This window comes from Vidua chalybeata, chromosome 6, assembly GCF_026979565.1.
Source record: "Vidua chalybeata isolate OUT-0048 chromosome 6, bVidCha1 merged haplotype, whole genome shotgun sequence".
Lineage (NCBI taxonomy): Eukaryota > Metazoa > Chordata > Aves > Passeriformes > Viduidae > Vidua > Vidua chalybeata.
In genome coordinates, this window is record NC_071535.1 from 61906558 (window position 1) to 61920092 (window position 13535).

General features: G+C 45.5%; 1 protein-coding gene across 1 annotated transcript; it reads left to right on the forward strand.

The window, feature by feature from the left end:
- Window positions 1-6481: 6481 nt before the first annotated feature.
- On the forward strand, window positions 6482-11045 carry KCNA4 (potassium voltage-gated channel subfamily A member 4). Its single transcript, XM_053946797.1, has 2 exons — window positions 6482-6550; window positions 7366-11045. The coding sequence occupies exon 2, from the start codon at window positions 8152-8154 to the stop codon at window positions 10114-10116; it is 1965 nt and encodes a 654-aa protein (XP_053802772.1). The 5' UTR covers window positions 6482-6550; window positions 7366-8151; the 3' UTR covers window positions 10117-11045.
- The last annotated feature ends 2490 nt before the right edge of the window (window positions 11046-13535 follow it).

The window sequence follows — 13535 nt, forward strand, 5'->3', positions numbered from 1 at the left end:
GCAGTGTACAAAAGAACATCAGCTCTCTACAGATGATTTCTGATCTGCATATGCAAATTATTTATTGGGATGACTTTGTAGCCTAATGAGGCGATGACAGCAAATATCTCCCAGCTTACCTGCCTTGTGAAGACAGAGAAAGGGTGCAAATCCTCCCTGCCCTGCCTGTGGCAGCTCTGTGTGCACGTGAGGGAAGGCAGCCTGTGAATTCCAGAACACCATTTCCTCTTCCCTCTGGAGAAAGGGCTGGATGCTTCATTCAACCTGCAGAATTTAATATTTCCTCACATTAACTGCACCTCAGCTCTCCCAAGCATTGCTGTAAATGATCCTCAATGTCCTGAAGTGCAGGTCTTCTTCAGCAGGGTAATTTCAAGAGTATTTTTAGTAACTCCATTTATGCATCAGTGTTAAAGCAATTTTTATATTGTCTTTGTGCTACTTATTTTAACTTCTTGTTTCTTAGCAAGTCCTGGACCCCAGACCAATGACAATACTCTAGAAAGGGCACGTCCATTCTGGAAATATTTTCCTCAGTAAATGTCACACTGAAAAGCACCATAACTATTTGTTTACCTTGTAGCACACCAAAATAAAGGCAATTATAGGATTTTTTTCTACACTGTTTGCTAGTTCAAAATTGGCCACAAGAATATTTATTTCATTTGAGAAGCTTAATAATTCTTTTCTTCCCAACTTTGCATAGCAGTAAGTGTTGCACCCTGCTGAAGTTGGTTAATTCTATGTGTTTATTCAAGCTGGGAACATCTTTTTCTCTGTTAACTCTGTGCTTAATACACCCCTGAGATCATACAAGAATATCTCCAAAAGAGAGGTCTAACAAACTAGATGAAAGTTTAATTTATTTGAGAACCGTTTGTTTGGATCAATACACGTGGCACTTAAAAACTTCCAGACATCCATCTCCCATGTGAATCTCATTTTGAAGCCATTAGGAATAGGATTGAATAGATTCTCACTTTTGTCAACACAGTCCTCCTTATTAAAAACTCCTTCTATTTTCTCAGATACGCGAGGCTGGTTAAAAATCCACACCCATTCCTCCAGAAATTGTGTTTGCATGGTTTGGAAAAAAGGGGAATCAGATTGTTGCCTGGTTATACTCTGTCACAGTTCTGCTACGTGTCATTAACTCAGACCTAGCAGAAGGAGTTTACTCCTAAAACATGGAGCAATTTTCTGCATCCTTATTACAGCGGGAGAAGAGTGATCCTTCAGAGCAAGGGTGGCACGAGAGCACCACCTCTCACACACCTTTACACGTCAAAGGGAAATGCCTGTGGTCCTCCCTCTGTTGATCCACTTAACAGGAACCTTCTGGGGTCTGGTGGCTGCTTCTCTCTCCACCACTCTCATCTGGAGTCTCCCCTGGCTGTTCTGTGTTTGTCAGCAGGGTGACAAAACGGTGCCAGAGCAGACTGCTGGTTTTGACCCAGAGATTGGTCTGGAAGCTACATCTGACCACCATCAAATTATGAACCAAGACACCTGTGTGCCTACTGCACTCACAGCCCTGAATCTTCAGCAGGAAATGTTCTAATCCGGTAAATTTCTGTTTATCATCTCATTTATGTGTAGCAGTCTGTGTAAGCAGAGCCTTCTAGTACGGTTTGGGGTGCTACAGCTACAATGGTGTATCTCTACTTTTAGTCTGATCCTACACTTCCCTCATCCACGTCTTCCATTCATACCCATTTCTTAAACAGGAACCATAAAACAGATTTACTAGAAATTTACCATCATCTCTCTTCTAGGCCTTCACAGAAACATCCTTTTTTACCTATAAATATATGTGTGAGCTACATTTGATGCCACCTCAACATCTAAATTTCCTCTCTTTACATGCTTCTTCACGTAACAGCTTGCTGCTGCATGTTCCTGGAGCTTGAGATGCTGAACTTCCAGCTAACAATTATTATATATCTTAACAGGAATAGTTTTGAGCTCTTGTCATACAGATGTTTCTTTCCAGTTGTTCCTCAAGTCACGGTTAACTTCGTAAAGCAAATTTACGTTAATTATTATCCTACTGTCTGATTTTTCTCCAGAATATTCCTTATGAAATCCCAGGGAGAAATAAGTCTACTACACCCTCATAATGCTTTCTGATCTGGACAAAAATATATTCAAACAGGGATTTTTAACAGCATCTGATATTTTCAGGTTTTATAATCACTACATTTTCTGTCAACCTAGTTGGAAAATTTGGTATTCAGAATAATACATTTATTTTTAAATGCAGAAATAGAGCAAATCCAATGACATGGTAATTTGAGTAATTCTGTGAAGCTAATTCATCTCCTTCATGATTTAATTAAAATAACAGTTTCCAGACTGCAGATCCACCCTTCTCACTACTACTTGGCATATCTGTAAGAAGGTGCAGTGCGTGATCCAGGTTCTTCCATTTCAGCTAAAATCAAATTATTAGAAGAGGGAAAAAAAAAAAAAAAAGGTGATAAATAACCCTTGTTATACTGGATAGAAAAAGGATGTCAGCATTATCATTGACGTGGCTGTGGGTATCTTGGAAATCTGGTTCCTCATTTAGAAGCTTTCTCTCCAGACTACCCTTATTTTTTTTTTTTTTTTTATTTTTAATATTGTCATTTTCCAGAATAGACTTGATATGAGTCCCTGTCTGCTCAGAATGAATGGAGAAATATCCAAGTCCAAAAATAGAACATACGTGGTATTTTTATCCTGTTTTCTGAGTAAATCCATGCTCTGGTACAGGAAATCATTCTCCCAGTAAAAATACCATCACTTTTTACTGCTGCTCATCCATGGTTTTGCAAACTTTCCCGAGAAAATATGAAAGGGCTGCTGTTCTCTGGAGCATCAACTTCCTGGATTATCCTGCTGAAGCACAAGGAATGAACAGATGTGCTTTTCATACAGGTTGTGTGGAAGAACTGAGCATAGGCTGCATTTTAGTCTGCCAAGTGTCTCATTAAATACTGCCAGTCGTATTCAAAAGAAGAGTACTTGAGCCAGATTCTTTGACAGGGGAGTCTTACAGAGCCTAGTTAGTAAAATATGAATAAAATATGAACTTCCTCAAGTGATACAACCGCTGGGAGACAAAACTTATTTGTGGAGGCAAGAATTTGCTGCTATACTCTGGTACCTAAGGGTCTCCAGCACCGTAAACAGCTGAGAGGAGGAGGAAATGCAAGTTCTGAATCATGTCTCAGGCACATCTGAAATGATGTAGTGACCACAGTCTTTTCACCTGATAATCCTGAGCTCCCACTGCTGCAAAGTTTTGCTTGTTTTGAAAGGAGCCCCTGATCTCACAGGACCTTGGATGTGTTGCCTTAGAGGGGAATAGAAGTAACAGTGAAGCAAGCCTAGGGAAGAGCAGAAGAGCAAAAAGAGAAGGCTAAAAGGGAAGTAGAATAATTCATGGTCTGGAAGTGCAGTAAGTACTGAGCTTAGTACTTTCAGTCTTATAAGTTCAGTCTTATTCACTGCAGAGATTACAGTGGGGAGGCGAGGGTTGGACTGAGGCCAGACCCTGCCAGTGTGAATTGCAGAATAAATTAATATTGGGCATAGGAACATAAACGAAGCTTTGTAAATCTCACGTTCCCTTTGCATGGAAATGCATTAAATGGTTGTGCATTTTTTCATAGCTAAGCAGTGATGCATATTTCTCACCTGCATCACTGTAAAATGGGACAAACCTGTGTGACAGAGATCTTAGAGATCCTTTACTATGATACAACATTTCTATCAAAGATAGTGATGTGTAGGTATTCTCTCTTTATTCTACCAATAATATTATCCCTTATCAATGTGAAGGAGCAGAGGAAATGTAATAGCTCTTAAATAAAAATTGCTCTTTAAGTACTATGAAAATACAAAGCTGAATGAAATGAATCACAGTATTCATCTGCAAATACTTAAAGCTTGTTTTTTGCTTTTAAATCAGTTAAAAATTGGATCAAGTTAGACCTCTGAGCTAGATTGAATTGCATGTGGTTATGTGATCCCTATTACATTAGAATGGATTTTATAAGGCACAAAAAAGCTATTCTGCTTCTCCCATTGTCAGTTATGTGTGTATCATGTGTGCATAGAATCCTACACCACAGTTTGTTTATCTTTGCCCATGAACATGCTTTAGCTATTAAAAACAAAATAACAGTGCTCAAAAAGGAATACCAAAGTGATTGGTCTGTTTCTACTTGTCTTTTTCACTCAGATGTCCACTGAGGTTTCCATTTTAACAGTCACGAGATAATGACAAGACCATGTATCTGAGATTTTGAAAGAGAAGTAGAAGGTAAACAAGCCATTATCTTTTACCCCAAGTCCTTGAAGCATCTCAAAAAAGAAATAAAAGGGTGTTCAAATCCTACAGGTAAAGAGCAACAAAAGACTTGCTAGAGAATGATGAAGTGATTGAGCTTTGGAAAATCCCCTAGAATTAAACTTTACTGATGAAGGAGTGAGTCTAGGTGCTCCTAATGATTCCACAAGTTTACCTATGATAACCCTGGTATTTTTATGGCTTCATACAAGTCCTTGTGCTGAAGTGATGGTGGGGGTTTGATCCATGACTTTGGTATGCCCCTGTGCCAGGTTACAGAGAGTCTGGGGTTTGGTATTAGAAATGAATTTAGAGATGTTTTTTTAACCCAAATTTTGGATTGCTTTTGTGCTGGCAGAAGACTCTGTACTTTAATGGCGTTTGGGATGACATTAGTGATTTATCTATGGTTTTCACTTTATATTGACTATGGAACCCAAAGTATTGCGAATGTTGAAAAACCAGTTAGCTCTAGGTGCTATTTTTATGTTTCACAGCACTGTTGGCAAGACTTGGTGCCTGGCAATTCAGCATGTTGATTTGGCTGATCCCCCATGCTCCCCTAAATAGTCATAGGTCATCCACTGACACGAGTGGGATGAAGGGTATGGGATGGGCAGTAACTGATGTAGGCAGCAGAGACAGAAGTACACGGATAATGTGGGCTGTGCTGCTGGGGATCTAAAGGGAAATAGTCACCGGGCTCTCTTGGTTTCTCTGTGGAGGAGGACCTAGGCCACGAAAGAAATGCCCAACCCACTTGCTGCGCATGCTGGATTTGTCTCCAGCTGCAAACACCTTGTGGCAAAGTGTCTGCTGTGAGCGCTGCCTTGGATTTCTTCTCGATTCGGTCTTTTCTTTCTCCGTGAGGGGAGTGCCTGCAGTTCGTGCTGAGGTGGTAGAGTTGGAGGTGCAGGGTCAAGTAGGGCCAAGCTGCATTTCCACGGCCATCCCTTACAGGAATGTGCCACGGCTTCAGTTTTCCAGGTGTAAAAGGAGCAGGCAGTCCATAGCCTGCTCGTGCTGCAGCAAGGAGAGGGAATTTGTTGCAGCGATTTGAGGTGTTAACTCCCAAACACACAACGGGCCCCTCTAGCCATGAACTAGGACCTGCTTTCTGTTCAGGTACAGAATTAGGAGTGAAGGTTGATCTGGCTTCACTTGCGGCACGGCTGCAGGAGCAGAGGGCACGTTTGCCCGTCCTGCCGGGGGGCTCGGGGGCAGCGGCGTGCCAGGTGCGGGCACACCTTCCTTCCTTGCGGCCAATTCGATCCGGGCTTGGCTTCGGAATTCTCCGAGCGACCTCAGCAAAGCGCTTCGCTCCCTTCAGGGCACGCCCAGGGCAGCGCAGCAGAGGGGCCGGTGTCGGCAGCATCGCTCGGGGCGGACAGCTTCGTCCGGAATAGCGACTGCGGGAATACGGCGATAACAGGACGCGGGGGCCGAGCCGAGCCGTGCCGAGCCGTGCCGGGCCGGCGCAGTGCGGGCGGCGGCCGCCAGGGGCCGGCGGCGGGCCGGGAGCGGCGGGCGGCGGCTCCGGAGCAACAGGGCCGGCTCGGAGCGCGGTGCCGCGGGCTGGCCCGGCTCCCATCTCATCTCCCGGCTCCCATCTCGTCTCCCATCCCATCTCCCGGCTCCCGGCACCCTCGGCCGCCAGCAGCGCCCGCCCGCGCTCCGCGCTCCGGCCGGCCGCTCCCCGGCCGCGTCGCCCCGAGCGGGACCGGCCAACAAGTGGACGGAGCGGGCAAGCGGCCGGCTGAGCCCCGGGCGTTCCCCGGGGGCAGGCGCCGCACGGAGCCGGCTCCGTCCTGCCGCCGCCGGAGCGCACGGATCAGCCGGCGCTGATTTGCGGACCTGCCGCCTGAGCCCGGCTTGCGGGGACCGGCGGTCGCGCCTGCTCCGCCTCGCACACGACAAGCACACGCACGCCGCCTTCGCTTTCCCCCGTGGGGACGAGACCCTCGCTCGTTGCCTCGTGGCCGATGCCGAGGCGAGCGGCTGCGGCGGTGCCCGGTGCCCCCAGCGCCGGCCGCCTCCCCGGCTCGCTGCCCCGGCTGCCGGCTGGAAGGGGCAGAAATAACTCGCCAACCTGTGGTGCGCACTGACCGCAGCCACCTGCGAGCGCGGATCAGCCGGCACAGCCCCGCAGCGCTGCCGTCACCCGGTCCTTACACCAGCGGGAGCAGCGCTGTGTTTCTCTGCCTAGGATCAGTAAGTATAACGGCGTTTTTTAGGCTCTTTTTCTGCATGACACGTAGGTACGATTTTAAAAATAGCGTCGTTTAATAGTTCGTGTTCACCTTCTCTCGTGTACTAATAGACGTGGCTATAAATGAGGCTTCTGTTTCAAAGGGGGGGTCTGAGGGGCTGTGTATATTTTTGTGTGTGCTTGCATGTAGACGTTGCTTCAGTGCACCTGCAGTTGTTTTCTTGACATATCAGGGTATTTTCACTTGGCTGAGCATTGTGCGTGCCCGTTTCCAAATTAAATCCAGCGAGATGTTAATTGTGATCAAAATACAATTCTGCCTTGGATTAAAATGCAACACTCCCGCATCTGATGTGTTTCTGCAAATACAACAAAAGCTCTTTGTCAAGATACATTTCTTCTTTAATGTTTCGTGTGGATACATGTAGGTGTATCTCTTACATATGTGCTCAAAGACCTGAATGCATTGTGTGTTGCAGTATTTTTATTAGTGTTTATATGTGTTGGTGTCTCAGAAGCATGCATATGTTTGTGTATGGATGCAAGTGCTCGTATGGGTGGGGATTTTGTATCTGTCTCTCTATATATGTGACATACCCACCCACATCCTTACCCACAGAGTCGTTCAAAATCTCTGTGCATGTGATGTGGGTGTGTGTGTAATGTAGAAGTGTGAATCGTGTGGGCAGGAGAAGATTTGAATGCCATGGCAATAGATGACACAGTTTCATTTGATCGGTGTGACCTTTTAGGAAAACAATCCAATCTTTTCCCTTTTTGTTTTGTTTATCTTTGTGTGTTTGTGCATGTGCCTCAGGTTAAGTGCTTCTTCTGCATGACCATAACCAAAGGGTGACCCATCCACTCCCTTGTGTCCCATGGGGACCTCAGAGCCAGTTTCTCAGTCTTCATCTCCTCCTCCTCCTCCACCTCCTCTTACCACTGCTGCTGATGCCCTGGGTGCTGCTCCCAGGTTTGAGACATTGTTGACAGGCTGAAGAAAGGGTTTGCAAAGACCTCCTCACTGTGTAAACGAAGTGATGGCTGGAATTAACTTCAACTCTCCAAGTAACGACATTAAACAGTACGTTTGCTAGGCCAAAGCATTACCGGGAACAAATAATGAGGAAAGAGACTATTGGCATTTGGTTTCAATGATGAGCTAAAACCATCTGTGGAGAACAGGTATTGCATATTGCATATTCTTCTCCTGAGGAATGCAGCCTTTGTAGCCTGCGAGGCAGTCATGATTCTGATCAGATACAGCTGTGATGGCTGCAGGAGATAAATGAAAATAAAGGGGCTTGGTGGATGGAAGAACAAGGTCTCAGCTGTTCTCCGGTCCGACCTGAGAATTTCATCTTTTCTCATTAGCAAAGCAGTAGCTTGTGTCAGACGTTCCGGAGAACAGGAAAATGCGGGTCTGTGGTTTTCCAAAGCACAGCCTCAGTGTTACAACCACGCTGCCACGCTCGATGCGCCGGGCACTGTCCTCCAAGCGCAAATGGCTTTGAGCTTCCCGGCGAAGGTCGCGGTGACGCTGTAAATAACACAAACCCCTGTTACGGCCAGCGATCCCAAACAAAACCCAAGCGGCCGCAGGATGGAGGTCGCCATGGTGAGCGCGGACAGCTCCGGCTGCAACACCCACATGCCCTACGGATACGCGGCCCAGGCGCGGGCCCGGGAGCGGGAGCGGCTGGCGCAGTCCAGGGCGGCGGCGGCGGCGGCCGTGGCGGCGGCCACGGCGGCGGTGGAAGGCGGGGCGGCAGGTGGAGGGGGACCCTACCACCACTACCACCAGGAGCAGGCCCGCGGGGCCTCCGCCTCGCGCGGCGGCCTGCCCCGCCGCCAGAGCGGTAAGAGGAGGAAGAAGGGCAAAAGGAGGAGCCACCACCTGGGGAGCAGGGAGTGCGGGGCCTCCTTCCCCTGCTCCGAGCTGCTGCCGCTCAGTGGCTCCGAGGAGAGAATACTGAAGGACTTGAGCGAGGAGGAAGAGGAGGATGAAGATGAGGACGAAGACGACGAGGAGGAAGGGAAGCTCTACTACAGCGATGACTATGGAGAGGATGAGTTTTCATACTCGGACCAGCCCCCCGATGACGGTGGAGGCCCCGGGGGTTACAGCTCCGTCCGCTACAGCGAGTACGAGTGCTGCGAGCGCGTGGTGATCAACGTGTCGGGCCTGCGGTTCGAGACCCAGCTGAAGACGTTAGCTCAGTTCCCGGAGACGCTGCTGGGGGATCCAGCCAAGCGCGGGAGGTACTTCGATCCTCTCAGGAACGAGTACTTCTTCGACAGGAACCGGCCCAGCTTTGACGCCATCCTGTACTACTACCAGAGCGGCGGCCGGCTGAAGAGGCCGGTCAATGTACCCTTTGACATCTTCTCTGAGGAGGTGAAGTTCTACCAGCTTGGGGAGGAGGCCATGCTCAAGTTCAGGGAGGACGAAGGCTTTGTCAAAGAGGAAGAGGAGAAGGTTTTGCCGGAGAATGAGTTTAAGAGGCAGGTTTGGCTGCTGTTTGAGTACCCGGAAAGCTCCAGTCCAGCCAGAGGCATTGCCATTGTCTCCGTCTTGGTCATCTTGATCTCCATCGTCATCTTTTGTCTGGAGACTTTACCAGAGTTCAGAGATGACAAGGAATTCGTCATGTCGCTGAGCTTAGGGAAGGGGCTTTCCAACGAGTCTCTTCGCCTGGACGCTGGGGAGCACACCATCTTCAACGACCCTTTTTTCATTGTAGAGACCGTGTGCATCATTTGGTTCTCCTTTGAGTTTACAGTGCGCTGCTTTGCGTGTCCCAGCAAAGCGCACTTCTTCAAGAACGTCATGAACATCATAGACATTGTGTCCATCTTGCCTTACTTCATCACCCTGGGCACGGACCTGGCGCAGGAGCAGGGCAGCCAGCAGGCCATGTCCTTTGCCATCCTGAGGATCATCCGTCTGGTCAGGGTGTTTCGCATCTTCAAGCTCTCCAGGCACTCCAAGGGTTTGCAGATCCTGGGTCACACGCTCAGGGCCAGCATGAGGGAACTTGGCCTCCTCATCTTCTTCCTTTTTATCGGAGTCATTTTGTTTTCCAGTGCTGTTTACTTCGCAGAGGCTGACGAGCCTGCCACCCATTTTCAAAGCATCCCAGATGCCTTTTGGTGGGCCGTAGTGACCATGACTACGGTGGGTTATGGGGACATGAAGCCCATAACCGTGGGTGGGAAAATAGTCGGGTCCCTGTGTGCCATTGCAGGAGTGTTAACCATTGCTTTACCAGTGCCAGTGATTGTCTCCAATTTTAACTATTTCTACCACAGAGAAACTGAGAACGAAGAGCACACGCAGATGATGCAAAATGCGGTCAGTTGCCCTTACCTCCCAACAAATTTACTGAAGAAATTTAGGAGTGCATCCTCTTCATCCACAGAGGATAAATCAGAGTATTTGGAGATGGAAGAAGGAGTTAAAGAATCTCTTTGTGTAAAGGAGACTAAAAGTCAGGACACGGGGAATAGCAGTGAGTCAGAGAAGAAAAACTGTGTAAATTCAAATTCTGTGGAAACTGATGTGTAGTTTTGAGCCTTTCCAAATATATTTATGCATTAAAGAGTGCAGTGAAAATAATGAAATATGCAAACAAGAGTCTGCAGCATACAGTAGTATGCCATTTAATGGTTAAATACAAATAAAAAGCATTGCTGAAGGTGTATTACATATCAAGTAAGTGGTACAACTTGAGGAAAGGATTGCTAGATCTGATAAATTTTCAGACTTTATATTTTTATTAGAATGCAAGTGTTTTGCACATGAGGCTGAAAAATTTATTAAAACCAAGTCAGTTTTAAAGTGGGTGCATGAACTGTCGACATCACTAATAACAGCTCTGTGGTAAAAGTTGGCATTCAGAGGTATTTACTATGTAAGAAACAATGAAGTTTGGTAGTCATTTATCTATTTATCAGTGCTTTAATAGCAGCTACCATAAATCATTGGATACCATAGTCATTGTTTTTCAAATGGTAAATTTACTGTAAAAAGATATTCTACAGAAGATAGATCTAACTTTTTTTTTTTTCCTTGAAATCTATAATGCTTGTTTTTAACTGGAAATTTACTTTGAAAAGGCTGTTGACCCTCCAGAAATTGTTTATTTTTATAACTCTCTTTGGAGGCATTGCAGCATTTGTTGTCTAATAATGAAAGAAATGAAGTAAGAGTTAAACCTGGTCTGACTGCAAAGGCAAAATGACTGGAATGCTTTTTTTGCACTACTTTATATGCTGGAGATATATTGAAAGAGACTTCATACTGTGAATGTTTACTAATGTAATAGTTCAATGACAATCATTGGGAGAGTGAATTCTGCATCATATTTTGTTGTTTCTTCTTTCTCTGTGATGCTGATGGCAAAACAGCTGACATGACATCAATTCCATGCTCTTTTTAATTATGAGTACCTGTCATCTGGAAAAGGATTGTGAAGTAAAATTTTCTAATCAAAATTATTTGAAATTGGTGTTTTCTACTGATGCCCTCAAGAAATACCAACCTAATTTGTATAATTTTTTTTTTTCCTGCTTAATTTAGCATTGAGAGTCCATGATAAGTAGATGCACCTTGTCAGTATTGAGGAAATTCGGTGTATGGGAGGAGAAGGGAGAAGTAATAAGATACTCAGTTGTTACAGTACTGACAATTGAGGATTGCTGACTTTTAATAACGTGCTATTATTGGTGCTGCATTTTCCCTTGATTACAGCTTTTGCCCATGTATATTTGAAGCAACATTTAAGATCAAAACCAGGCATTTTGGGCTTCAAAATGAACGTATTGGGTCCCATGGAGTCCTCGTGAAAGCATTCCATGGTTTCTTTTTACTGATTTTTAGGCCAGCTATGTTTTGCTATGGTGTCAAAACCTCCCACTGCCCTTCCTAGGAGGTTCAGGTAGGCAAAGATTACCTGGCCTGCAGTGTATTCCAGAGCCTAGAATGAGATAGGTAAGATATTGCTGCATACAACATAAATAATAGATCCAGAACAAGGTTTTTTTTCAGACTTACCATGGGAAGGCACAATGAAACTGTCACTGTTTTTCAGGAGGCACTGTGGAACATTCCAGATTATAAAACTTGAACCAAATTGGCATATGCACTTTAAGGTCTGGGACAGGCTGTTATGGAAGAACAAAGGACTTGGTAACAGCACGGAATTGCAGTAGTTTGCAATGTTCATTTAAAGCTGAGTGGGGCCTTTTTTGCAGGGGGGAGATCTTGTTGGTGACTGACTTAGAGCAACAACAGAAGCACTCTGAATTGGGCATCCATGATATTACACATGATCCATCAGATCAGCCTTTTTTGCTGAATCCAGTGGCACCAAACAGAGCTGCAGACACAGGCTTCTCTTTAATGGTTGGGGTTTGCCTTCATAGTTTTTCTGTGAGTCTCTTCGAAAAGTTTCTCTGCTTGTCTTCTTTTGCATTGCAGAAAAATAAAAAAAAAAAAAAGACAACACACAAAAGACTGCGTTGTGCTGAGCCCTGCTTCAAAATGTGTGTTAAAGTGTCTGATTCCTGATTTAAAAACACTGAGCAGGCTTCACTATATTTTTGATGTGGAGCATTAAAAAGAGCTCCTTTTTATTGTGGTGGCGTCAATTGCAACTGTGCTTTGAATGAAGTGACTCAGTAATTTCATACATAGGCATTTGCCAAAATGTAATGTTGCATTTCACTCCAGCTCACCTGAGTTAAATGTGCTGAATCCTTCGTTTCTACGGGGGCAGTATCAGCAGTGAGGGTGAGTGCTCTATAAAACCCAGCAAAAATCTGTAACTTCTTTCAGAGATAGCAGTTACTGGCCTAAAGGGCGTGAGGGTTCTCTTGCTGAATGCCTTGGTACTCGTTCTGTCTGACACCAGAGACCATTTAGTGCCTGGGACCATGGCAACGAGCTAGGAGTGAAAGAAACACTGACCAGGTAAATAAAGAACTTGGAGAAAATAAGTACTACCTGTTTGCAGTATTGACTGCCTGAGAGGGGAGGTGGGATTCCAGACCTCTCATGGGAAATGAGAAAACTCTCTGAATATCACTTTTAAAGAGCATTCATGCTGTAGCCACGGAGCTCAGCGTGAGGGGAATGCTTTAATAGACAGCTGAGATGAGATGCTGACAAGCACCTGTTTAGTGCAGGAAGATGCAGTTTGTTACATCATCAGTTTCATTGAAAGTTCTGTTCTTCATTACAGCCTCTGCTGGTTTCGTCTTCTGTAGGCAACACAAAAGAATAGTGATTGCTATTAATATCAAACTGGTTTAAAGTTTTTTTTGCTCTGTTTCCTTGACACGTGAATGTTTTAAAAAAAAAATCTTCAAACACTCAGCTGTCGATTTAAAACAAGCGTGCAGTGTCTGTGCTGGGCTGTTTTCAGAGCAGTGCCTTGCTCTCAGAAGGAGAAGGTCTGACTGTAGGGGCTCCTAGGAGCTGGCAGAGCAACGTTCTGCGTGTGTCCTCAGGTAATGGGGGAGCCTCCTGCAGTGAGCAAACCCTTGGTCCTGATAAATAAGGACTTCAGAGCCCAGTGCTAGGTTGTGCTGTCAGCATTCTGAATCTCAGAAAGAACTGTGCATCCCAGAGCGCAAGCAAATAGCTCTGCTTGGGTTTATAACTTGATTATTCAGCTGTCCACTGGTCCAGTCACAATATAGTTTTATCATGCCAAAGTCCTGCCACTAACGTGCTAAAACCCAAAGATCCCAAGTGCTTTACAAGAAAGAGAAGTTTGTGTTAGGTGTTACTCTGGTTGAAATTGTGTGCCAGAGAAACCCTCTAGCTGAGCTGTTATGGCTCCAGATTACTGCTCCTGCTTCTGTCAGACCTTTCCCAGGGACACTGGCAACTCTCAGAAAAATAATTTTATTGTGACTTGGGCATTTTACATTTTTAAATTATAGTGGTGAAATACGTTTCTGATGTGAATGGATTTACAC

Coding starts and splice junctions, on each gene's coding strand:
- KCNA4 (XM_053946797.1), top strand. CDS start 8,152: ATGGAGGTCGCCATGGTGAGCGCGGACAGCTCCGGCTGCAACACCCAC.